Source organism: Elgaria multicarinata, chromosome 17 (genome assembly GCF_023053635.1).
Source record: "Elgaria multicarinata webbii isolate HBS135686 ecotype San Diego chromosome 17, rElgMul1.1.pri, whole genome shotgun sequence".
In the NCBI taxonomy this organism is placed as follows: domain Eukaryota; kingdom Metazoa; phylum Chordata; class Lepidosauria; order Squamata; family Anguidae; genus Elgaria; species Elgaria multicarinata.
This window is the reverse complement of record NC_086187.1, coordinates 12685649-12710071: the sequence shown is the minus strand read 5'-3', so window position 1 is coordinate 12710071 and position 24423 is coordinate 12685649. Positions and strand designations below refer to the sequence as shown.

The 24423-nt window shown below is 44.5% G+C and overlaps 1 protein-coding gene across 6 annotated transcripts; it reads right to left on the bottom strand.

The window, feature by feature from the left end:
- Positions 1 to 3888: 3888 nt before the first annotated feature.
- On the bottom strand, positions 3889 to 24140 carry LUC7L (LUC7 like). Of its 6 annotated transcripts, none has more exons than XM_063142977.1 (11): positions 23932 to 24140; positions 22187 to 22257; positions 21089 to 21183; positions 18496 to 18594; positions 16678 to 16788; positions 14308 to 14451; positions 13959 to 14135; positions 12296 to 12384; positions 11694 to 11723; positions 9869 to 10039; positions 3889 to 5947 (listed from the first exon to the last, which is right to left on the bottom strand). In XM_063142977.1, exons 4-11 carry the CDS (start codon positions 18589 to 18591, stop codon positions 5806 to 5808), a joined length of 960 nt encoding a protein of 319 aa, XP_062999047.1. In that variant the 5' UTR covers positions 18592 to 18594; positions 21089 to 21183; positions 22187 to 22257; positions 23932 to 24140; the 3' UTR covers positions 3889 to 5805. The 6 variants fall into 6 exon arrangements, with proteins under 6 accessions (XP_062999047.1, XP_062999044.1, XP_062999045.1 ...); XM_063142974.1 differs by having other exon boundaries at positions 21840 to 22257; positions 23932 to 23960; XM_063142975.1 differs by lacking the exon at positions 23932 to 24140 and adding an exon at positions 21840 to 21923 and having other exon boundaries at positions 22187 to 23152.
- Between the last annotated feature and the right edge of the window lie 283 nt (positions 24141 to 24423).

The following is a 24423-nucleotide window of genomic DNA, read 5'->3' as shown; positions in this document are numbered from 1 at the left end:
CCTATGCGGCAGGGTCTTGCTATTTACTGTTTTACTCTGTACAGCACCATGTACATTGATGGTGCTATATAAATAAATAATAATAATACTAATAATACACCTGGGTGTGCCTGCGTACACACATGGACACGCAGCCACCCAACACAAACCCTTGGGGCCAAGACGTTTTGCTGCTCCCACCCACCGAAAGCAAGCAAAGTTAGCTGAATGATTTGCTGTATGTGGCAGAAAATGCCACAAACACCTTCCCCACCCCCATAGCAGTAAAAATACAATTAACAAGGTAAATAACTACCAATCTGCTGACCTTTTAGGATACCCAAAATTTGCTGCCTGAGGCGACTGCCTCACTCTGCCTCTTGGTAGGGCCGGCCCTGTAAGCAATTGTGCACTCCTCAGCGAATAAGTGGGAGACAGTGCTTTGGAAGAATCATGTTGACTGCCCGGGTCAATTCAGAATTAAAATGAACTAAACCAGGGCCTCAACAGAAGAGCTTGTAAGGCCAGACAGAACTTTCCCCAGTGCACATTTAAAACACTTTAGATCAAACAGTCTCTGGGGGTAGACCATTGTTTAAAGGACCCCACCCCTACAGAGACTCTAAGTTCACGGTGGGCAACTTTGGGAGTTCCAAGGCCATTTTTGCTCCCCGCTCCCATGAGCCACATCTTCCCCCTGTGGTGCCAAAGAAAATAATTTTAAAAATGGCGTCCGGAGTGACTTTCGAGCACCTATAGGGTCAAAAATAGTTTGTTTTAATGCTATCTTTGACCCTTTGGTGCCCCATAGTAGCTATGAAGCACACATACACACAAAAGCCCAAAATACTTCAAAATGGCCCTTCTGGACATTTTATTTTTGTTTACAATTTTGGGGCCAGTGGAGGGCTGCATGCAGCTTGTGGGTTGCATGGTTGCAGACCCCTGTTCTAATTGCTTGTTAGTTCCACACTTCCCAGGGTACAGGGTCTGTCCATAATAAATAAGTAATATAAGGTCCTTCACTTCAACATTTGCTTTCTTTTTGTCCTTTACAGAATACCAAAGCAAGCATACGGTCAACCTTTTTTTAAAAAAAATCTCAGGCTATTTTTGTCCAGGATGTGGAGAACTTCACAAATTTTGGGAATTTCTTCCCAAAATCAAATGCAAACTAAATTCACAGCCATCCTTACCAAGTTACCAGTTTTTAATATTATAATAAAGACTAATTCCATCAGGAAACCTAGCAGGATGGGGGGGGGGGGTACACCTACAAAATCCCAAGTCTTTCCCAAGAGCCCAACACCAAGTATATGAATTTGATTAAACTGGTCTACCTAATGAGCAAAATACCATCCACGTGGGCCACATGTCCCATCTTGCTGACACTACAAACCCATTCCCCTCACAAGGTAGGCCACGATCAGGCATAACAGCAGCAATTCATGGGTTAATTCCAATTTTCAGAAGCAAACTATGAATGAGGCATTGGTAGGTTGATTCGCACTGCTGTTATGTCCAAACAGGATCAGAGACTTGTAAATATCTTGAGAGCAGAAAATTGTCTATATTGCCTATGCAAACACAAGGCACCATATGCACGGATGGCAGGGTATAATTTTAAAAATGCAAAGGAAGTTTTGCTGTGTGTGGCTGAGAAAACTCAAAATTTAGCCATCCAAAAATGGAATCCTATTACTTTAGAAAATGGCTGGGACTTTTGAGTATTACATTCCCTCGAAACACGACTTAAGCTAGCCATTTTGACTTCTATTCAATTTTTAATTCTAGGGCACTACCTAGAATTGATCCCCAGCTCTTCTGATTGAGCTATTATTTATTCCCTTGACCCAGCAATACAGAGTACAACCTGACTATTACCTAGTATAGCCTAATGCAGTAAAGGCTGCAATATTATACGCATTTACAAGGCAGAACTTACTCATTATGGAATGTGGATGGTTCAGGTCCTTCTCCACCTCCTCCTATAAACCAAGGTATTTTTCCTTCTTCCTCCTAGCTAGGATTGTTGCCTAACTTTAGTACATCTGCACCAAAGAGAAGCTACACCTGGGAACTTCTAACATTCTAAAAGACATTAGGCTTCATTTGATCCAGCTGAAGACCAATAGCCAATGTTAGCACTTTGCTTCTTAAAGGAGCACTCCATGTATTATATTTTGTAGCTAGGATCCAGAACTCTGAAGTACTATCCTGTTATCAGTGTCATGTTAAGCAAGGCTTGTTTCAAACTGACTCATCTGTGATAAACACAACCAGTGAACTATACAGGGGAGCTTTCAAAAATGGGAAGAGCCTTTCCCAAACTCAAAAAGGCATGTGCATTAGATTTGGACAAATCTCAAACCCAACCTGACTGATTCAGAGGGGGTGTGTGTTTGTGTATGTGCACGCGTGAGAGAGAACGAGAACGGCAGTAATCTACAGGAGTACCCATTCACGTGAATTTCCTAGTAAAACCTGCAATGTATATACATGCTCAGTATTGGGAGTTTCAAATTTGGGAGCAATATACCCAAGAATAAGTCATCATAGCATTCAAGAAAGCTATAAAGACAGATCTCTTCCGGCAGGCCTATCCAGTGGAATTTTAAGATGTTTTAAAAATGTTTTTAGGATGTTTTTAACAATGTATATTATGTTTTAATTAAGTATTATGTATTTTATTGTTTATTGTTGTTCTCCGCCTCAATCAAAATGGAGGCGGATAAGAAATAAAATTTATTATTATTATTATATGCAGCTATTCTAAGATGAGGATCAATTGCTAAAAGAGAAACAAATATGAAGACTTACCTCCCATCAGAGATGGTTCCAGAGCCGCTCATTTTGGGAACAATGGAACAGTTGCTATAACTCAGGGAATCAGCCCTGAATTCACTCTCTGTGTGTCTAGGAGAACCATGCCTTCAAATGCAAGTGTAACCCAATTACATCCGAAGCAGAGGAAAGGGGATTTAAAATACAGAAGTGCTAAATCCTCTGCATTCATCAGCTTTACTTCTACGACCCACCTCTCCGGCACGTTTCCTCCAACCAACCTGATGGGCTCCCTGCACAGCTAAGGGAATAAGGATCCTGGTGGCAAACTTTGGGAGTGAGCAGCAGATGGGTAGGTTCAGCGGTCCCCACCCCATGTACCCCTCCAGCACATTAAATCATGGCTCACATTCAATACGATATTGTGTTGCAGACGAAACAAACCTTGCCTGTTGTATGTATGCCCTGGTATTCCACTAAAGTGCTCAGTGACCTACAGAAGAGTCCCCATCAGGCCTCTTGAAGGGCCACACATGAGTTGAGTGCCCAATGGGAAACTCAGCAGAAAATGGGCACGCTTGAGCCCTTATAGCATATAGTATCTTGGGTGGGTGACATGACCAGCTAGCTTAAATCCTGAACAGCAGCAGTCCTGTGAGGTAGCTGAAAAGACACTACGATTTGTTGCAGGCCTCACTTGTGACAAAATGCCTACCGTGTGGCCTTTGCTTTAAAACGAAGGCCTTCGCTAGACCTAAGGTTTATCCCGGGATCGTCCCGGGGTCATCCCTGTTCATGTAAATGACACACAGGATATCCCGGGAGCAGGCCGGGACGACCCCGGGATAAACCTAAGTCTAGCTAAAACCTAAGATAACATACAAAGTGCGTGGAAATTCATGCGCACAAAATAAATGCTATGCGTGATTATTTTTTACATATGCAGGGTATGCATTGCATTGTTCCACAGCAGGCTGCTTCCTCCTCCCTTCCAGGTTCCTTCAGTATAATTTTTCGAACGGCTGGAATCAAAGAACTTACTCCAAGTGAGTCAGTCAGCAGACAGGGCCATCGAACTGCCTTCTTTTAAGGGAAATTCCAAGCATTAATCCAGCACCAAAACACTCCAAGCCACAAAGATAAGCTTTTAATGTGAATCAGACTGGCAAGAGAAAAGCATTTTTACTTACATCTTTGTTACTTAGACCAAAACTCCTCAAAGGCAAGAGAGGAAAAAAAAAAAGTGCTGTTAAGGATCAAACCGCTCAACTGCAAATACCAAACATAAAAATTCCACTCAGGGATGGATTCCTAATACTTTGTACACTTAATGTGATGTACCTTGCCGGCTTCTCTTACTGGGCCCAGATCCAAAGGCATGCGTGCCCTAGGTTTGAGCATGGCCAAATACTTCATCTCAACGGGAGTTGCATGTGTGAAGCTGTAAGTCGAAATCAAAACGGAGGCCAATTCCCTCGGAGCAAAGGCATCTGTTTGGTGCTGCCCTTCAGGCGGTTCATAGATTCCGAAAGCAGCCACACGCATGAAACCAAAGGACTAGAGAACCCATCCCAACGGCTTTTCTTAGCGGAGACAGAATTCAGTAGTGACAGCAGAACAAAAAAGGGGTAACTCTAAATACGCATTAAGATGAACACAATTCTCTTAACCCTTGCCATTTTGTAGATGAAGCAAAGCAAAGGGGGGGGGGGGGAAGACTGCCAGGCGTGATTGGGGAGAGGAGATAAACGGGAATGGACCAGCAAATGAGCAGATAATTATACAAAGCAAAAGGAAGTCAAAAATTCTAAGTACACTGGACACAGCTAACCCTGCTTATGTCTGTCTTCACTGACCCTGTGTTATAATTCAGCTGCTGCAAGCACTTATTAAAATAGGCATAAGTACATCGTGACTAAGATTACGCTCCTTTACCCCAGAAAATCTGTCATTGCAAGTGCAGCTTCCCACAGCGGCCTGCAGTGCAATTTGCTCAGCCAACCAACCAACAGAAATAGCTTCTCACTCTCTGTAGCCCATCCATCAACCTAGGCATGGGGGGGCTGTTTATTCACCCTACAACAGGGCGGCTCATGCCAGTTCCGCGAATCTCATCTGCCAAATGGGCAGAGCCCGTTGTAAGAGCTGTTCCTTAATAGAATGGTTTCAGGCAGCTCCTTTTCAAGAGCACTCCAAAGTATCGGTGACTGCGCGCTGCAAAAAAACCACATTCCAGCTAAATTAGGGCCTCTCCGACAGGCAATAAATATTTATACCCAGCGGGTTCAGTACTTCCAACCTGCAAATCAGGACTCACGAGGCAGGTTCAGAAAAACGAAGCCCTGGGGCGTGAAAACAATACGCGAGCTGTAAAACTTCACCGATGAGTTGAGTGATGGACAAAATAATCCAATAAACTTCCACTTAAATTTTAATTCTGTACTAATTCATCAGGTTGCAAATGCAACTACCAAAGAGAGAGAGAATACTGTGCCATGTTGTACCAGCTGTCCCAAAACCACTCCCTTAACCCAGGTTGCTGTGTTAAGTTAAACTTTTGACCGGTTTGGCTTGTGTATATTTAGCGTATAGTCTTCAGTACTGGAAATGTTAAGATGAGCTTGCCATGTCTAGAGAAGGGAGCCCGAGGAAAGCACCAGCACTGCTGAGATGCTTCAGTATGTGACGAACGTATTCTGCAATAGAAAGGCAAGTGACGCTTTGAAGTAGGCAGGAAGGGGCATGAGTTTTTACAGCAGGTTACAAACCATCCCACCCACAGGGCTCGCTTTCAGCTGCTGCCTTCTGTTTAAATCACTAATCTGTGACGAAGACTGGCTGTTGGGCCTGGTTCTTCCTATTAAAAACAGAGTCCTAGTCAAGGGCAGGGAACTGTTACACTACCAGCTTTGCTACCTGCAGAAACAATAGAAATTCAGAACTACAAAAGATGTGCTGTATTCAGTTATATAAATGGGAATTTTCGGCTGTGTAGAATGTTTCTCAAGACTATATACAGTACAATGCGTATCTCGACGGGGTTCAGATCTCGCCGGCTTCCCTCTCCTCAGACCTCTTCGAGCGAGATTTGCCATTGGTGCCCTCATGCCGTCTTTCAGAAGAGCTCTTCTCTTTCTTGTCTTTCTCCCGCGATTTCTCCCTTGAAGACCGATCTCTAGAAGATCTGAAGTACAAACCAAACAACACTATAAAGGCTCCACAGTAGGAGACAAGTCAGTCAATATGCATAAATTATCTGATCAGGAAAGGAAACGGGATTTGTCTGCCAATTCTCCTTTCTGGACCATGGGCAGGAAGATAATCTGACTGGATGGGAAAAGCTACTCCTCTGGTTTGGTAGGCAAGGAAGATGAACGATCATTCGAGCACAGGGTTGAGGTGCTGTCTAAATCTGGATTCAAGGCCAAAAACTAGAAAGCGATCTTCAATTGAACAGATGGCATATCACCAAAACCAAGTAGCCAGGCATATCAAAGAGCTTAGTTATCGGGTGGTTTAAAAATGTAAACTAGACCCCACATATATTGGGCAATGTCTAAGCTTCTTACATGAGGCACCAATCCACGCGTTAACAATTGCTAGCTGTCTGATGCTGATAAGGGTGTAATCCTCAATGCAACAGTTACGCAGCTGCCTCCGTCTGCTTTATCTTTTTATCTCACGGAGAAGAGGGTTTTTTCCCTTACCGGTGTTGGGATCTCTTTGTAACAGGGAAAGGTAATCCGTTCACCTTTCTGTAATGCTCTGAGTATGTTTTAAAAATATCAGAAAAGGTCACTGCAGAGGCCACCATGAGGGAGGAAGCAGCAGCCAGGCACCTCTCCACCGTGCCTGGGTCCAGCTCCAGCTGGGAGCCCCCTCCCTCCTGCTACCAACTGTCACTGCAGAGGCCACCATGAGGGAGGAAGCAGCAGCCAGGCACCTCTCCATCCTGCCTGGGTCCAGCTCCAGCTGAGAGCCCTCTCCCTCCTGCTACCTACTGTCTCTGCAGAGGCCACCAGTGAGGGAGGAAGCAGCAGCCAGGCACCTCTCCACCGTGCCTGGGTCCAGCACCAGCTCAGAGCCCTCTCCCTCCTGCTACCAACTGTCTCTGCAGAGGCCACCAGTGAGGGAGGAAGCAGCAGCCAGGCACCTCTCCACCGTGCCTGGGTCCAGCTCCAGCTGAGAGCCCCCTCCCTCCTGCTGTCCCCTGTAACTGCTGAACTTTCCAACTAAGATTGTAGTGCCTGAATTTGCTTTCCTTTTCCCCCTCCTCCTCCTCCCTCTCAATCCCATTTCCTTTTGTGTCATGTCTTTTAGATTGTAAGCCTGTGGGCAGGGACTGTCAAGAAATACTTTTGTAAGCCGCCATGAGAGCCTTTTTTGGCTGAATGGCGGCATAAAAATACTTAAATAAATAAATAAAAAATAAATGATTGTGCCCAGGCCTAACCAATTCGGTCTCGCTCTATGGGGGAAATGTGCCCAGCCAGACTGGAGAGCTTTGGGTTCTAGGAATGAAATCTCGTATGTTGTTGACATTCACAGTTATGAAGTTGTCAGCATCATCGGCTGAAGAGACGTGAGCTTTCTTTGCATTTTTATTCTGCAGCCATTTTCTATCAAGTAAACCATAATTCCTTTCACAGGTGGTCTAGTTTCATCTTGGAAATCCAAAGAATCTACTTTGACTAGGGCCTGAATAGATTAGGTGTCCAGATTAATACATCTCCCCTCTCTGGACGCCCTCCCCTCCCCTTCCACCATCACCACGGCCAGTCACTGGTCCTCTCCTTCTGGGTACAATCCACACAGCCACTCAAAGTAAGCAGAGGTTGCTGCTCCATCTCCTTGCTACTCACAGAAGGCAGGTAAACAGGCAGCAACGGCAAGGAGGAAGAGAATCAGGGCCCGCAATGGGCATGTGGGACTCTCCTCTGCCAACCTCCGGAGTCCCCTTAGGAAGTGGGACCCGGCTGGTGTCCAATGCTGTCAACGCCCTGATCGCTACATTCCCCCGTCTGTAAAATGGGAACGCTACTGGAGAGCTGCTCTCGTGCGGTGGGCAAGAAGTTCAGGCACCTATGAAGCAACTCAAGTAACCACGGGCCTCCACCCAACTTGGGAACCCCCCACTGTATCACAAGTCTAGCTGACCTCACTGGATCCCCACATGCCCTACCTGAGCTCACTGGAAGAACGGCAGGACGCAAGTTATGAAAAAAATTAGAACGGTCATAATGGGATAAGAGCATGATTACTACAACTACACACCTAAGGACTACAGAAGTGAACGAAACACTTCTGGTTTCTCAACGAAACACACATGATTTAATGCCTTTAAGCTGCCGTATATGCTAGTTCAGAAGCAGACATTATATTTTTGTACCAAGAGCCAAATAAGGATAGCTACAGATTTAGAGTCAAAGTTTCTACCAAGCTAAGCAAGACTTCTCAGCAACTTCAAATGCAAATAGCTTTGTTTTAGAGGGGGCTTCTTCGGTGAACTTGGGCAGCAGAAATTAAGGCAACAGTTCCCTCTCCCTTTGAAAAAAGCAATTCTCAAAACAATGCTCTCATTATTCTAGCATGTTACATTGACACACTATGGTGTTGACAAGCAAATGTTATATTAACAACAATACAAAGAAGATGGTAACGATTCCGTGTCCATGAATGCTTTAACCTTTCCGACCTATGCATATTTTCACATCTGCCTGAAGTGTGGATACTTATTTTCGAATATTGATTCTTTGGAGATGGCAACAGATCACATCAACTATGATTTTTCTTCTAAGTAGTTACAGCATTTCCCACCCACCCCTTTTCCTGACTTGTAGTGCGTTATCATTTGTTTTGGGTTTTTCTCTTCTCTCCAGAAAACCTAGGAACACTTTTGAGATGGGCTAATGTACACATGAGTTTTCTGACGTATTCCCTTACCTGCTCTTTAGTAATAGTAATTACAGGGTCTTCCTCATTTCCTAATTGTCCAAACTTCTTTTCTTTATTGTTCATGTTCAAGACAGATTTAAAAAATGCATTTAGTATCTCAACCACGAGTCAAAAATCTCCACACATCCCATTTCTTAACAAATCTACTTTCCAGTCCTCATTTCTGCTCACAGAGAAGGGAAGTGCAAATGCTCTTAATTCTTCACTTGCTCATTTAGCAGCTGGCGTTAGAAATCCATTGGCCTTGGAACGTTTCCCCAGGTACATGCAGTACTGCTATGAATTAACAGCAGTCAGGTACCAATGTGATATATTCAGCTGTATCTGCAGGCCTGGTTCATATATTTGCATGCAGTGAATCAGAACTCAAGGGTTTCCTGTTAAGCTTCTCCCCATAACTAGGCTGGCTATAAGCAGGACGTTTTTAAGAAGTTGAATCCGGTAGATATGCACTAGAAACGAAGTCCAGGAATTCTTGGGGCAAATATGGCTACGCAGCACAGTATTCTCCATGCCTATCCCCCAAAAATATTTCTTTGCATCTCTCCCCTCCCTTGCATTGATAGAGAGAAATTAAACCAATATGCAAAAGGCCACCAGACCAGCACTAGTGGTTTGCGCCGTTCTTGTATAGCAAGGTATGCGATTCTCTCTAATCTGTAGTTCTGATTTCCAAATAAACATCTCAGTCGGACAGAATTACATCTGTTACTCCCCAAGAGGTCCAGCTTGCCTTGAGCAGATGCACGTGTTGGAAAAAGAATTAGGGAAGCTTTCTCTTGACATGTGCCAAGTCGGGATTGCAGGTCCAGCCCTCGAAACAACCTGCACGTCCCAAATGGCTCCTGGAGCTTGTAGACCTTAATAAGGGTGAGATCTACCTGTCCTACCTTCAGAGGTTACCATAGAAGAAAACAGCAGCACAAGTGACCTCAACGAGGGCCTCCCCGGCTTATTTGTATCACGTGAACCGGCTGTTTAACCCGTCCACTGACGGCCTTCCAAAGCAGTTCACTGACTTTCAAACCAAGCCTCATTTGTCTCACGGTTTTCAACTGAGTTTTCAGCTGAACTTGTTTCTCGCGGCTAAGCGACAAGCCAAAAAGCCTCTCCCTCCCCCAAGAGAACAGGTAATAAAGGCTGGGCGTACTTGTGTTTCGAACTCCTGTCTCTGGATCCCCGCCGGTGGCCTCGGCTATGGCTGCGGGAACGGCTGCGGTGGCGCCTGTGCCTCTCCCGTTCTCGGGACTTGGAGCGGGACTTCCGCTTCTCACGAGAAGCGGATCTCGAACGCCTCCGCCTCCGCTCCCGAGATCGAGACCTGCAGGAAACAGGGGCAAACGGCATCAAGCCCAACGGTATGAAACGCCATGACATGAGCAAATGTTGCATCTCCCGCTGCTGCTCTTGCAAGAAAAATCCAATCCACATTTGATATACTACATCTATACCTCACCCTTTCCTCAAACGAGCATGAGGCAGAATACGCGGTCCTGCCTCCCTTTTATAACCACAACAACTCTGTCAGGTAGGCTAAGCCAAGGAAGTGACTGGCTCAAAGGCGCCTTGGGATCCCTTTGTGGATGAAGGGTGGTGTGGCATTACCCACATTTCTATTCCCTTAGGTATGTCTGGGATGAGTATGTTTAGAGAGTGCGGAATGTTGGACTGAGTGGGTGTGGCTAGTGATGCTGTGGAAAGGGGGGAGGAGTCTATATAGAGAGGGAGCGGAGTGGTTTGGCTGGTGATTGGGTTTGGAGGGCAGATGGGTTTAGCTGTGTGATTTCTTCTCAGGAATTTTGTGAGGAGTGAGTGAAAATAAGATCATAAGATCATAGATCTTATTAGATTGGTTACTACCAGTATTATTAAGAATAGGCAGGATTGGGATATAATTTGAAGGAACTAAGAACTATAAACTACAATAAACATATTCTTTATTTTGCTATCATAAAACCATGTGTCAGTTTGGCTGTGTCTCCTGCTCTATTAGTTCAGAAATAAACACATTACATGAAACCTCCAGCCTGCTATATTCACAGAAAAGCCTTTTCCAAATCTCCTTACCTTTTCCCTCTGCTATAAGGGAAAGGTTATACTTTTCTTTTTACCCCTTCCTCAGGTGTTTAAGTGGTGGTGCTTAGCCTGAGGGAGGGGTGCGTGTCAAAGCCTGGCGTGTGACGTGGTGGTGTCACAGGTGGTTTATACGTTTTAGAAATAAATCAATAAAAACAGCGAAGGCACACAACAGGGAGTCACTCCCTAGCTTTTAAATTGCCTTTCACTAGAGATCCGATCAAGCATAAGCGCAAGGCCGTTCCTTATGTGCATTTCCACAACTTGATGGCCGCAGTGTCAAGCACTGACTTCCAGGTTATTATTATTATTATTATTATTATTATTATTATTATTATTATTTATTTATATAGCACCATCAATGTACATGGTGCTGTACAGATTATACACAGTAAATAGCAAGACTCTGCCGCATAGGTTTACAATCTAATAAGCCTTTCCAAAAAGCCACTACGGGTCAGACACAATAGCTGGGAGTCCTGTCACCTCAGTCAATTCCTCTCAATGGAATTGCACATTCGACTGCAAGTAATCAACTGATGTGCATGCATGTGTGAACCAGGCCTAAGTATTCGCCGGAAATGCTGCAAGCCCTTTCTATTCAGGCAAGAATGTAATGATTAGGGCAGGTTTATTTTAAGCTAGACTACATTTTAAAATCTTAGTAATATTTCTAACTTAAACCGCCCTGAATACATTTCCTTGAAACTGCAGTAGGAAGAAGTCAAGCGGGCAAGAGTTACAGACCAGAAAGGGCTCTGGTTCCCCCCCCCCCCCGCCTGCTCTCTTTTAATGTCCAGACTTGAGAAGGGCAGCAGGGGAAGGTGAGGCAAGGTGCAAAGATCACCTTGCCTCACACAAAATGAAAAGACCGTCATCTTGCCCACCTCCAAACCTACCTTCTGCGATCTCTGTTTCTTGATCCAGACCTAAAAGAAAGGAACAGCATTAGTTTCAAAGAAAGTAACAGAGTAATTATTGACACAGAATTACGGAAACTTTTAAAATTCAGCCAACGTTGCTTGCTCTGAAAGAATTTTACCCACTTAGGGAGAGATCCCCTAATCCCAGCAAGAAGAACAAAGAGCATGAAAGATACTGATGTTGAATAAGTTGAGAATGAGAAAAATGGTTATGAAACCATTTTGTGGGGTAGCCTCATTTCATATTTAGTAAGGCAAGGCGGGTCTCGTCAGGTTTTACAGGGACAAAACTCTGTTGTACAGTTTTCCACTTGCCTGCAAGCTCGGTCGTGCTCCCAAATGGCAACCCGGACACTTTTTCTCCTCCACCAGCCCCCTCCTCAACAATATATGGCCTGGTGCGCTTTTTACTGCCCACGGACCAAATGTGGCTGAGGTATGGCCTGTGCCACACCGTTCTGAGATGTCAATGTGGGAGCCATGAAGCCACATGTCGCCTCTGCATTTTTACAGCTATTTATTGCTTTTTAAAAAATGGAGGTGGTTGTGCTAACACAGGCTTGCTTGAATTAACTCACCGTTGGCCCATGCGCTCTTCACGTTCTCTTTCTTCTCTGCGCCTCAGCCGGTCCTGGTTCCTTTTCTCCTGTTTTTCCGCTACCGTTTTCTAGGATTGGACAACCATTCTTGTTAAATGCAGTTGCGTGTTCTACAACACGAGGATTCCAAAAGTATGACTAACAACACACCCGTTCAAAGGCAATTAGGTGGCATCACCCTCCTTAGGAAGGACGTGCCACTAATAGCTTTAACGCATGATAGATCAAATGTTAAACACAAGAGCAGAAATTAAAAGGAGTGAGGATCAGAAAGAAAGTGGAATGCAATCAGGCACCTAAATGCAAGAGGCATTCTTAATCTGTACTACTGGATGGGATGTGGGAACCGCTGCCGGCCATATATGGTTTCTCAATAAAGAACACCAATGTTCTCGACCCAAATGTTACAAACTACCAATGGGCTGATGAACAAATTATTGTGGAAATTAAATGTGCTGCTGTAGAGAGATAACTGCTGAGGAAGTGTCTGGGGAAAGAGCTCCTAAGCAAGAGCAATTTGCAAGGAAGATCAAACGTGCACAGAAGGTGGAGCTACTAAATACTGGTCATTGAGCAGTATTTTCAGTGAAATTCCCCTCCAGAGCGACAGCACTCTTTCCCAACTGTTCATTTATCTTTCGTCAGTTGATACGTTCTTTCAGAAAGCTTTGCATTACAGGATCAGGCACAGAGCTTTACTGTACAACCATTTACGGTACAACAATTCACAGAGATTTACTGCACAACAATTAACAACTGCATTATGTTTCCACCTGGTGTTCAAAGGCAAGAAGCACCGCAGCAAAGTTCTATCTAGCAAACTGATTGCGACCAGCCTGGCTCCTCCCCACCCAGAAGCCAACATGTCTTTTAATGTACAGCATTTAGAAAAGTTTGGTTAAGTAATAATAATAAAAAATAAACAACAAGTAATGTACTTCAGTGACTTATTACTGGCACATAAGCTTTGATCTTAGTGGCACTGTTGATCTTCAGATTTAACAATAAAAACAAGAAATGTTTGTGTACAAGGAGAACTGACATAGCTTTTGCTATTGACAAGCTCCTAGTTTCAACCTGTGATTTAGGCTAATGGACAGGAAGAGCCTCTAACTTCTACTTAATAGCCCAAAGAGCCTACAGTATTTCATTTTAACTATTCCTGAAGGCAATTCAGTGTCAGTTACTTCAAAGGTGTGGTTCACATATGCGTGTTCACTTGAAGTGCGACACACCCTGCATGGGCCGCTTTGCCTCACATCATCATCATCATCATTATTATTATTATTATCTCAAGTGCAAGGCTTTAAAGGAAAGTCACTGCAATCTATACTAGTGTCAAAATATCAAGCAAGGCCCACCTATGCGTGAACCCAGCCACACATGAACTACCTACAGTTTACAGGACTGACACAAGCCATGGGAGAAACACACAGCTATTAACTCACGGAATGTGTGAAAACGTAAGAATACAGAAAGCTGCCTCATACCAGGACAGAGTATTTATTCATCTATCTATTTTGACTCGCAGACCCTCTCTGGGACACGATACCTGATTCTTTTAACTGGAGGTGCCAGGGACTGAACCTAGAGCCCGCTGCATGCAAAGCAGATGCTCTGCCTCTGGAGTTATAGCCCTTACCCGCAACTGGTCCAGTTTCTCCCGGATCTGAATGAAGCCCAAATGCAATTTGCCTCCAAAGTGATCAGCGAGCCGACGGTCGTTGTCATGGAGACCAAGGTATGCAGAGCAGACCTCGCAGACACGCAGCTTCTGTTGCTGGAAACTGGACGCAGGCATAGAATTACGATATTCTTCCTGTGGAAGATCGGAGACAGCTTAGCAAGGAGGCTCCCACAGTGCGACCCTCTCATGCCTTCCTCTCTCTCCACCTTAAGCACCTGCTTACAATTATCTAGCAAATATTTTTACCTTTCACAAAGCAATCTTGCCGCAATTAACAAGAGCAATTAACAAAAGCAAAGCAAACCTCTGCTTCTTTCTTCTTTGCTCGAACTTTCTCAACTTCCATCAGTATCTTCTGGGATTCGTCCACATTCCCTTCAGCTCCCAGCTGCTCAGCTTTAGCCAGGAGTTTCCCAATGTCTTCATTTAGTTCATGCACCTTTTCTGCCTGCAGAGGAGAGGTCGTTTTTAATGAGTAAGCTGTTACCTTTACCATTCTGGTCTTTTGTCTGGGTAAACGGATGGCTCTCATTGCCTAAGGAATACAGTTTTTCTCGTGTAAAAAGAAAAATCAAGGAGAAGGTTATTCACTTTTAATATAGCAGACTGGCTTGAAGTCTGTTTCCTTTGGCTTTGTAAAAAAATAATAATCAGTCACTTTGAGCACAAGTGGAAAGTTGAAATACAGTAAAGGTAAAACTATATACCATTCACACTAGGGGTGTGCACGGACCCCCCCGATCCTCTTCGCACCCGATCTGCAAATTGCAGATCGGGCCTGCTCCGCCCCGCCGCAATCCGCCTAGGGGCCACTCTGCTCCGCTGCGGAGCTCCGGCTCCGAATCGGAGCTCCGCAGTGGCGGGGAGTGGCGCCAGGTAAGGCCCCCTCCCTCCTCCCCCTTACCTGTGTCCGTCCCGGCCCATCCCAGCTTTACTAGAGCCCACGGCTCAACCAGGAACTGTAGGCCCCGATTGCAGCCTATACTTTCTGGTTGAGCCACAGGCTCTAGTGAAGCTGGGATGGGCCGGGACGGACACAGGTAAGACCCCCTTCCCCCTTACCTGGCTCTGTCGCCGTCGCCACACGGGCAGCGGCGGCAGGGCCAGGTAAACCCCCTCTCCTCTCCCTTACCTGCATCTGTCCACGGTCCCGCGGCTGCTCCAACTGAGCCCGAGGACTCAAACAGGAAGATTAGGCCGCAACTAAGTTGAAGCAGCCGCAGGACCGTGGACGGATGCAGGTAAGACCCCCCCTCCCCCTTACCTGACTCTGCCGCCGTTGCCGCATGGGCGGCAGCGACAGGGCCAAGTAAACCCCCCTTACCTTTTTTGCGGAGCTCCGGATCGAGGCGAAGGATCCGCCTTCACCTCGATCCGCTCCGCAATGCTCCGCAGCTCCCGCAATCCTCTTCGCCTCCGCCTTAAGCGGAGGCGAAGCCCCCCCGATCCGCTCCTGCTTCTCCAGTCCGAGGAGAAGCGGAGCACATCCCTAATTCACACACAATTTATTTATTTAGCACTTGAAGTACAAATAAGTCATCTAAACAATCCTTAGTCCTTTAAGGTAAGCTAATATTTCCCCTGAGGCTGATAGTGGTTGACTAAGACAGAATCTTTCGGGAATGACTTCTCTTATCTTACGGGAGGTATGTAATCAGGCTTAATAGAATGCACATGACCTCGAACCTCTGGCATGAGCAAACTATTCCCGATAGACTCAAGCTTCTATACAGAACGCTGTCCAGTGAACTGAAACTCCGCATATAACAGCACCATTCGGCACTTTACCAACTTTTCCAGGTCAGACTTCTTTTTCTAACACGATGTAACTGCTATGAAAAATAGCGGAATGTACTTGTTATAACGAGCTAATCTTATCATGTTGCGCAAAATAGAGGAAAATATACGAGCCTGATCAGTTCCTTGTTGAGTCCACCACAGGGTTCTGTAGTATTAACGGTTAAAGTGTAGATTTAACAACTAAGTAGAAGTAACCTATGCAGCGGCTTGCTGTAAACAAATTCGTGTTTTGTGTTTAACAATTTTGTATCATCAATGAGATTTGGGGCCTTGCCCTCTTCTTCTTTTAATCTGCTCCTTATGAAGTCCATCACAGGGTTCAATGCTAATATAGGTTCACAACTAATTAGAAATAATATCTGTGGTGGCTTGCTGTATACAAACATGTGTTTAACAAATCTGTATCATTAATGATACTTTGGGTGTCGTTCTTTTCTTCATTTTAATGGCATTTGCTTTTAAACTGTTCTAGCTCCTGACGAAGGATTCATTAATGCGAAACGTTGAGCTCTTTGGACATCAATAAAAGGTTTTTTTTGCAAACCTCACAGCACCAGAGCTTGTCTCCCATCCACACCCTTGACTAAGACCACCCAATTCATTAGTGGCTGTGGTATTTTGTTTTATTTTATTAGAGTTTATATTCCAGCTTCTTACATGAACCAGAGACTAAGAGGATGGAGTCCTGGGCCGGATCTACACTACTGCTTTAAAGCGCTATAAAACTGTTATAAAGCGCTTTAAAGCGTAGATCCGGCCCTGAATAGTCCATTCTACAGGAAATCACAGAGCTTCGTTTAACAGCAGAATAAAATACTAACTACTAAAAAGCTCTTTTCTAGTTCAAAAAGGAACTATCGCACGATTGAAATACCTTTGCCGCCACCTCAGCACTGATCTCCTCCTGTGTTTCTGCAAGTCGTTTCTTAGCCAGTTCAGTTCTTCTGTCACACTCAGCGATGAAAGATTCCAAGTGATCCATTGCCTACGCACACACAAACAGACAAAGCTGACATTCGGTGTATCCTTCCTACAGGGGACTTTTAGATCCCTTCCCTGTTGAGAAGAGGCTTTGGGAAAAGCCCTGACATGGACCTGCTCATCTTGGACACAGAGCAAAACAATCCAATTTTCGTTCATGGCCTACTTTGGGACATCTTAGATCAAAGAGGATAGTGAAACTGATGGGGAAGGGAACAACTGATGGTGAAATAGGTACAAGAGGCGTTTCTTATGGGAAAGTGTCATTATAAAACCATTTCCCCAGAGCAAGAGGTATCCTAATGATGGAATGGTACCGTTAAATTATTAGAACACAGCAGTGATACTGGTTTACTTGGGTAATATGAAAGCAATACGCTAAGGGTGAAACCCTATGCATGCTTAGACGGGAAAAAGTCCAACAACTCCCAGCTAAACACAGATAGGGTTGTGTCCTAAATCACCCAAAGAAAGAATAGCTAAGCAGCAATGAGGACAACTTTGATAAAAAAATTAGATTTCAAAGCATGAAGGCCTGTTTCAGGGTCTTGGCACCTACATTGTTTTCCTTTCGTCACCAGCTGAAGACCTTCTTATTTTCTCAGTATTTTAAAACCTAACTTAACTTAAATTTAAACTCTGCTGTTTTAATTTCAAATTTTAACCTACATCAATTTTTGCTGTGTGGTTTTATCCTGGTCGTGCTTTTTATATTGTATTTTGTATTTGTGTTTTTAAATTGTTGGTTGTTTCATTATGCTCTTCATGGTTTTAATTTTTGTGAACCGCCCAGAGAGCTTTGGCTATTGGGCGGTATAGAAATGAAATAAATAAATAAATAAATAATTTTTTGGAGATAGAACAGTAAGCCAGAATTCCAGAGAATCTTGGCCTTATTTACAAGCTGTGTGTTGGTGCACATAGTTCTGCTTAGCTTTTTCCACCAGCAGGAGTGACATTTACCAGCAATTCAATACACACTGGACCTGTTCAGACAACACGGTAAGCCATGGTTATGCTGCTAACCTTCTTGCAGCAACTGGCTAGTGAGTGTATCTAAACCGTGGTTACATAGCCACCATGATTAGGAATGGGTCACATGACACGCTAAGCCATCATGGTTAGCCCAAAATGCTTAACCACCATGGCTTAGTGTTGTCTGCACAGGCCCTGGGTTTTCTGAACTGGGGCTCCTCCTTCTTGCTCCCAAACCTAGACATGAATCATAAACCAAGAACAAACCCTGGTGTGTGACAAGCCAGGAGTTCAAGTTCAGTAGCTTGGAATTCCTGGTTAGTTCAGCATTTCTGTTGGTGGAAGGAGCAAAGTGGAGTAGTAAGCAGGCTCTAGGCTCCATTCTGATCTCTCTTGGGTAGTGCAGGCATCTGAGTGATTGCAACCAGTTCAGGCAAAACTGCTATAGTTCTCAGAATCTGTCACATTGAAAGTTTGGAGCCAATAGCGAGCACAGATGAATGCTTTGGAGGAAAGTCCTAGGAGCTTCCTAGGGCAGTTCAATCACTAGTTACAGAAAATATGCGGTGCATAATCTGATGATCACCCTCTGGAGCGCCACGTAGTCAAGAAATCACTGAACGTTTTGGAAATGGGAGCAAAAAGGTCTCACGAGACTAAGACTAGCAAGAATGTCAGACTTACTGTTGGCCAATCTGATATCAGCATATCGTTATCAGAAACACAAAGAACTTACGTCCAGCTCAAAGAACAGGTCCCTCTCTTTACTTGCAATCTCATAATCTGCTCTTAGTGCCAAATCATGAATTTTTGTACACTCTCCCAGGTCCATGCGCTGTTGAAAAGGGGAGAAAAAGAAGACGGCAATAATCAACCCAGGCAAGATCTTTCTACCACTGCAAGCACAATATTTAATCACTTACACAGCTGTCTGCTACTAATCCCAGATTATATTCCCAAAACAATCACACAAAACTGTATAATGGCTAAGAGATTGGGCTACAAACCAAAGTCTCCAGTTTGAGGCTGACCTCTCCCACAAATTCTCTAGGTGGCTACTATCTTTCAGACTCCATCCTGTAAATCCTTTTGCTGTAAGGATTTCAATGAGATTATGTATGTGGACGACTTTGAGCACTTGAAGGTGCTATATAAATGCAGAGCGTTGTTATGCCAAATTAGGCACACAAACATAGGAAGCACAATTCCCAAGGCCTGCCTCGCATCAACATGCCTATCTTTTCGGCGCCAGGTCACAATTTTACCTCTTTTCCCAGGCATTTGGCAGCAAGTGGTGAGTTTTAATTGATCCCAGATTTGTTTTACGGTTTGCCCGATTGCTCAAAGTTGTTTTTAGATGTATGTTGTCTCTCTGTATATTGCCTGCTATGGGTTTTTTTTTTTTTAAAAAAAAAAGCTTTTAAATTTTGCATATTGCTTTTAATGTTTTTGATCTTTGTAAACCACCCAGAGGGTAGTATAGGGTAGTATGCTATAGGGTAGTATAAGAATGTAATAAATAATAATACATAATAAAAATAATTCCAGGGTGTCACTTTGTGGTGTGTTTATATATCTGCCCCCACCCACGGAGTGTTCAGACAAGTGTAATACATGATCTTAATTTATGGATGTTCATTTTGTGCCAGATAAAGTGTATATCTATCTATCTTTAAAGGGGTCTCGTATTCTTTTAACCAATTAAGATTCTCTGCATACTTTATCGGGATTGTTTTACTACTTTTGAAATTTACCAGTTCAGGATTTTTAACATTTCAAATACAGATTGAACTCAATTTTGCCACATGTTAACACACTGAACGTCTTTGTTGAATTGGGTCCAGAGACAGATTATTCATTTATATAACATCGTTAAAAAAATAAGAGGAAACATACAATAAACCATTACTGATAGTATACTCATTACTTTTCCTTATCAATAAGAAATTCCAAGGTGGTTGCCTTTTCAAATTAACTGCCTGCATATACTTTTGCCCATGGAACAATAGCAGCCTGTATATGCTAGATCAGATTAAGGGAACAACTAGTAATGTCTTATCACCCATGATTTTTAGCATCTATATGACACCATTGACTGAGATCACTGGGGAACGAGATGCTGTCACCCAGCTCTATTTCTCCTTGTCATCTGAATCAGGTGCGGCTGTGCAGGGGGTGAAACAGTGACTGGACTCTGAAATGGGTTGGATAGGGCCAATAAACTGAAGCTGAATCCTGACAAGATGAAAGCCCCATGGGTAAGTGGTTCTCATGTCCAGGAATTGGGTGTGTGGCCAGTTCTACTTAGGGTTGCACCCCCTAGAAAGAGCAGGTGTGTAATTTGGGGGTACTTATGGATTCAGCTTTCACTGGAGGTCCAGTTTGCTTTTGACCAGCTTTGATTCGCTAGCTACAGCTGCTCCTGTGTAGGGATAGTCTGGCCTCTGTGGTCCAGGCTCCGGTAACCTCCTGGTTAGACTACTGTAATGCACTGTATGTAGAACTGCCCTTATAGACAATCTGGAAGGTTCAGCTGGGGCAGAATGTGACTGATGGAATGTTTACGAGTGCAGACAGATGGAACCACATCACACAGATTCGAAGGGAACTGCACTGGTTACCCATTTGCTTCCAGACCAAATTTAAAATGCTGCTGCTTACCTTGGTACTTGAAAGAGCTTTTCTCCCTGTATCGGAACTAAAATTACGCGGCCTAGGCTCTTTTTAAAATACCTGCTACTTGTTCTGTGAGAGAGCCTTCTCTTACTGTGCCCTGTTTGTGGAACATCCTCCCCAAAAGAGGTGCAACTGACACCAACTATACAATCTTTTCAACACGAGGTTAGAAAACCATGATGAAAGGAGGACTAAAAGTATTTTATTATTATTATTTATTTATTTAATTACATTTATATACCGCCCCACAGCTGAAGCTCTCTGGGCGGTTCACAAAAGCTAAAAACAGTAAACACTAAAAAACATACAAATTTAAAAACCATCAGAAACATAAAAAAACAACAGTATAAAATAACTGTTTTAAAAATATTTAAAATAATAAATAACTTAAAAATCTTAACACTTAAGTGCTCAAGCAGAGTTTTTCATGATGCCTAAAATCTCAACAACTCCATTGTAACCCAGGTGATGATCCCCATATCACAGAAGTTGGGAGGTTGCTAGGTTGCCACCACTGGGTTTGAGTTCATGCCCATAGTTACATAGAATGTTCCCAGGCATATGTCTGCTGCCAAACCAAATTGCATATTGAGCAGAGCCCCGTGACAAGTGCAATTCTATCAGATGTTAGTAACATTAGAAAGAGTACTTACTGTCCCTGCTAGAATATCATGAGGGCAACAGTCCAGAAGATGGCTCTTGCAGACCCGTTCATCTGTAAACTTCACCCTTTGTCTGGTTTCATCTCCTGAAATTCATGTTTGGTTGTAAATATAAACATTAAGAGTGCTGACTGAGAAAGGTAAGCCGTGGTATGTTTTACTTTGCCTTATTATGCAGATTAAAATACTTCACGAACCCCAGAACTGCTTGGAAAGCTACAAAAGCATAAGTTATGGAATATTCAGTTTTCTTTCACAGCCGAGAATCAAACTAAGCACAGCATTTAACGTCACATGCACCACTTACTAAGTATGGTGCTGACCATATGTTCATAGACAAACATCTATGTAAAAAGACAAGAGTCAGAAAAGGGCAATCTGGATCCAGATCACGGAAGCTTTTTTTCTTCCTAGACAGAGAACAAGGATCCGGAGAAACCAAAACCCACGCTATCTGAAGGCCGTGAATCACAAGACAGACCCAGAAGTGGGAATTTTAAGAGGCAGCCATTTATTAATCAAGTATCTTTTCAGTTAAGTACTGCTGACTTGTACATATTAACACGCAGTGACTTTTTAAAGGCCACCAGAACATTTCGTGCTGGTCTGAACAGTATAATCTGTCTTATCCCTCCCCTTCCCCACCCACAGAAAACATTGTACAATTGGGAGCCACTTAAAACAAGCAAAACCAAAAAAAAAGTTAGTTAATACACACTGCGAGCTCCAACACATACTATACCCATCTGCATTCTTCAAGACCTCAGCTGCAGAATTTTATGCCCGCTGTTGAAAAGTTTTAAAGGAAAAGTTTTCTTGCCCATACCTGCAGTAAGGAAGTCAGGGGAATGATACATAAAAAGTAAAGGCAAAGTGGTAATGTATGTGACAATTGTTTTTAAAAAGCTAGTCTGTGTATGACTATAGATCAGGATTTGCAAGCATCCAGGATAAATGTTGTGTCTACTTGAAAATGTTTTTTTCCCTTTTTCCTTCTTTTCTAAGCTACACTTTTAAAGTTACTCGTGAAAAAAGCAGCAAACACTTTTTTTTTTGTTATAACAGCTTTAAAAATTGGTTGTGACTCACGGCTCGATGAACATGAGGCTTTTCTGCAACTCCCTTGCAGATTGATGTAGGCAGGCAAAGATACACTGAACCTTTATAAATAAAATAGAGGGGCCACAATTGTTCAGTTTGTATGAAATAAAAATATGGGAAGCAATTCAAAAGCAACTCAAATACACAAAGAAAGAGCGAGCACTTATTCACTTACGAAACAAAGTGCAAAAAGTTATCTGCAGAGTTCTGCAAATGTGCCAGGCTTTTAGTTGCCGATTCAGGTAAGGAAGCAGATACAAACCTTTTCAGGAATGCACAGCTTTTCAAGGGCGATAATATTTTTCCTGGAGCACACACTAAAGTCCTGTTTCTATGCAGAACAGGCCTCCTTCCGTGTTTTTACACACGAAGCATTACCTCTACAGGCGAGTCTACAAAAGAAAAGCCTCACCACATAAGACCAGAGAAGTCAAGCTTTTAGCTCATGACACAGAGCTATAGCTGACCAATCTGGCATTTAAAGCCTTATGTTTTAGGCAGATGAAACTGTCCAGGTTACAGAAATTAATGTCATATGTATTCCTTACTGGTGCTTTCCAAAAAGCCCTAGAAATGTACTGAACACACTAGAGATCTTATGTTACTCTGAAAGCCTGATTCTTCCGCTCACACCATCTGTACCAGTGTTTTATGCTACTGAGCAGATGTTTCCAGGGATCGGATGTTACGTCAAGAGCGACACCACCTGCTTTGGCAGGCATTTGGGTTGGCACACCTAGAGGATGTGATGACGCAGGTGCCGGGGGACTTGGCTATCCTGCTCGGAGAGCTGTGCCTGAAGAACTTCACCACCCACATTACCTGCCACACGGCCAAGTTTTAAACTGGCCGGACTGGTCTGACCTTTGGCTTGATCCATATCATTAAGCAATAGCTTTGGTCCAAACCAAAAGTCCCTCTAGTCTCCAACGGTGGTGGCCGCCAATGGCCTCTTGGAAAGCCCACAAGGAGGGCATGAAGGCAAAAGCCCTCGACTGTATGTCCCACGCATCTGGTATTTGCAGGTATACTGCCTCTGGATGCGGAAGCTCCACTCAGCGCTTGAGATCGTAGTTAATAACCACTAATAGAAGCAGTCTAAAGTCGCTCCGATTTTAAGGTGCATTAGCAAACGCTAATTGGCCTAAAGGTCCTTTTATTCGCATCCCACATTTCCAGAACAAGCCCAAATCTTAATCTGAGCAAAGGTTTCCAACGGCAGAACCAATGCAAAAGGCTCAAGCCAGGAACCTGCGAAATAACGAAGCAAAAAAGAAAAGAAAAAAGAGTGCCTCTGAGCATAGCCAGAGTGCTTATCCTTCACAGCCTTCGCCCTCCCGGAGTTTCTTGAGGGATTACAGATTGCAGGGATGACCTGAGCCCCAAAACGGGTTTTATTTTTTTATTTTTATTTTTTTTGGGGGGGGGGAAAGAGGGGCCTAAAGCGGGAATTCCGCCACTATCTCTGTGAGGGGACGGAAAGCCTCGAACGGCCAAGAGGGACGCGAGGGGAGGCCCCGAAGGAAGCGAGGCCTTGCTCGGGGTGGGGCCGAGGCGAGGCCCCGCTGCTGGACACCGGCGCGACGTGAAGGGCGGGGAGGTGGCCTCGGACCGCCACGCCAGGCCCCGGTCCGCGCTAGGCCCGAGGCGCCTCCTTCCTTCCTTCCTTCCTTCCTTCCTTCCTTCTCCTTCCTTCCTTCCTGCAGGCCCCCGACTTGCCCGCCTCAACTCACCGTCCCGGGCCGTGCCCATCAGCTGGTCGAGCAGCGCCCGCATCTGGGCCTGGGCCGACATGGCGGCAGGTGGGGAAAGCTGAGGCGCCGGAGGGACCCGCGTTGCCTAGGAAACCAGGGGAGACGAGGAAGGGGGGGCACGTCGCGAGCCAGGCCGCCAGCACCCGCCAGCCACTCCAACGGCCTCCGGTTCTCCAGCCGGCGCAAGGCACGATGGGTAAACAAGGCCGACGACGACGACGACGACGTCTACTTCCTCTTCCCCCTGCTGCCCCCTCCCCCGCTCTCCGCCCGGCAGCTCTGCACTCTGGGAGTGGTAGTCCGACGCCAGTTAGAGCCTCGGCCTTGCCGCGCTGTGCGCTCTGGGAGTGGTAGTTCGACGACTCTGACAGGCGTCTTTGCCGTGCCATGTGGGTGGAATGTAGACCTCTGAATGATTTGGACTTCAACTCCCAGCATTCCTAACGATTGGCCATGGTGACAGGGGCTTCT

Bases quoted from the DNA above. Each gene is read 5' to 3' on its own strand.
- LUC7L (XM_063142972.1), bottom strand. From the start codon at position 23,992: ATGTCGGCCCAGGCCCAGATGCGGGCGCTGCTCGACCAGCTGATGGGC. The intron at 18,595-21,088 runs GTAAGTACTCTT...CCTTTTCAACAG, and splicing joins ATGATATTCTAGCAGGGACA to CGCATGGACCTGGGAGAGTG. The intron at 10,040-11,693 runs GTAGGTTTGGAG...TGTTTCCTGCAG, and splicing joins AGAAACAGAGATCGCAGAAG to GTCTCGATCTCGGGAGCGGA.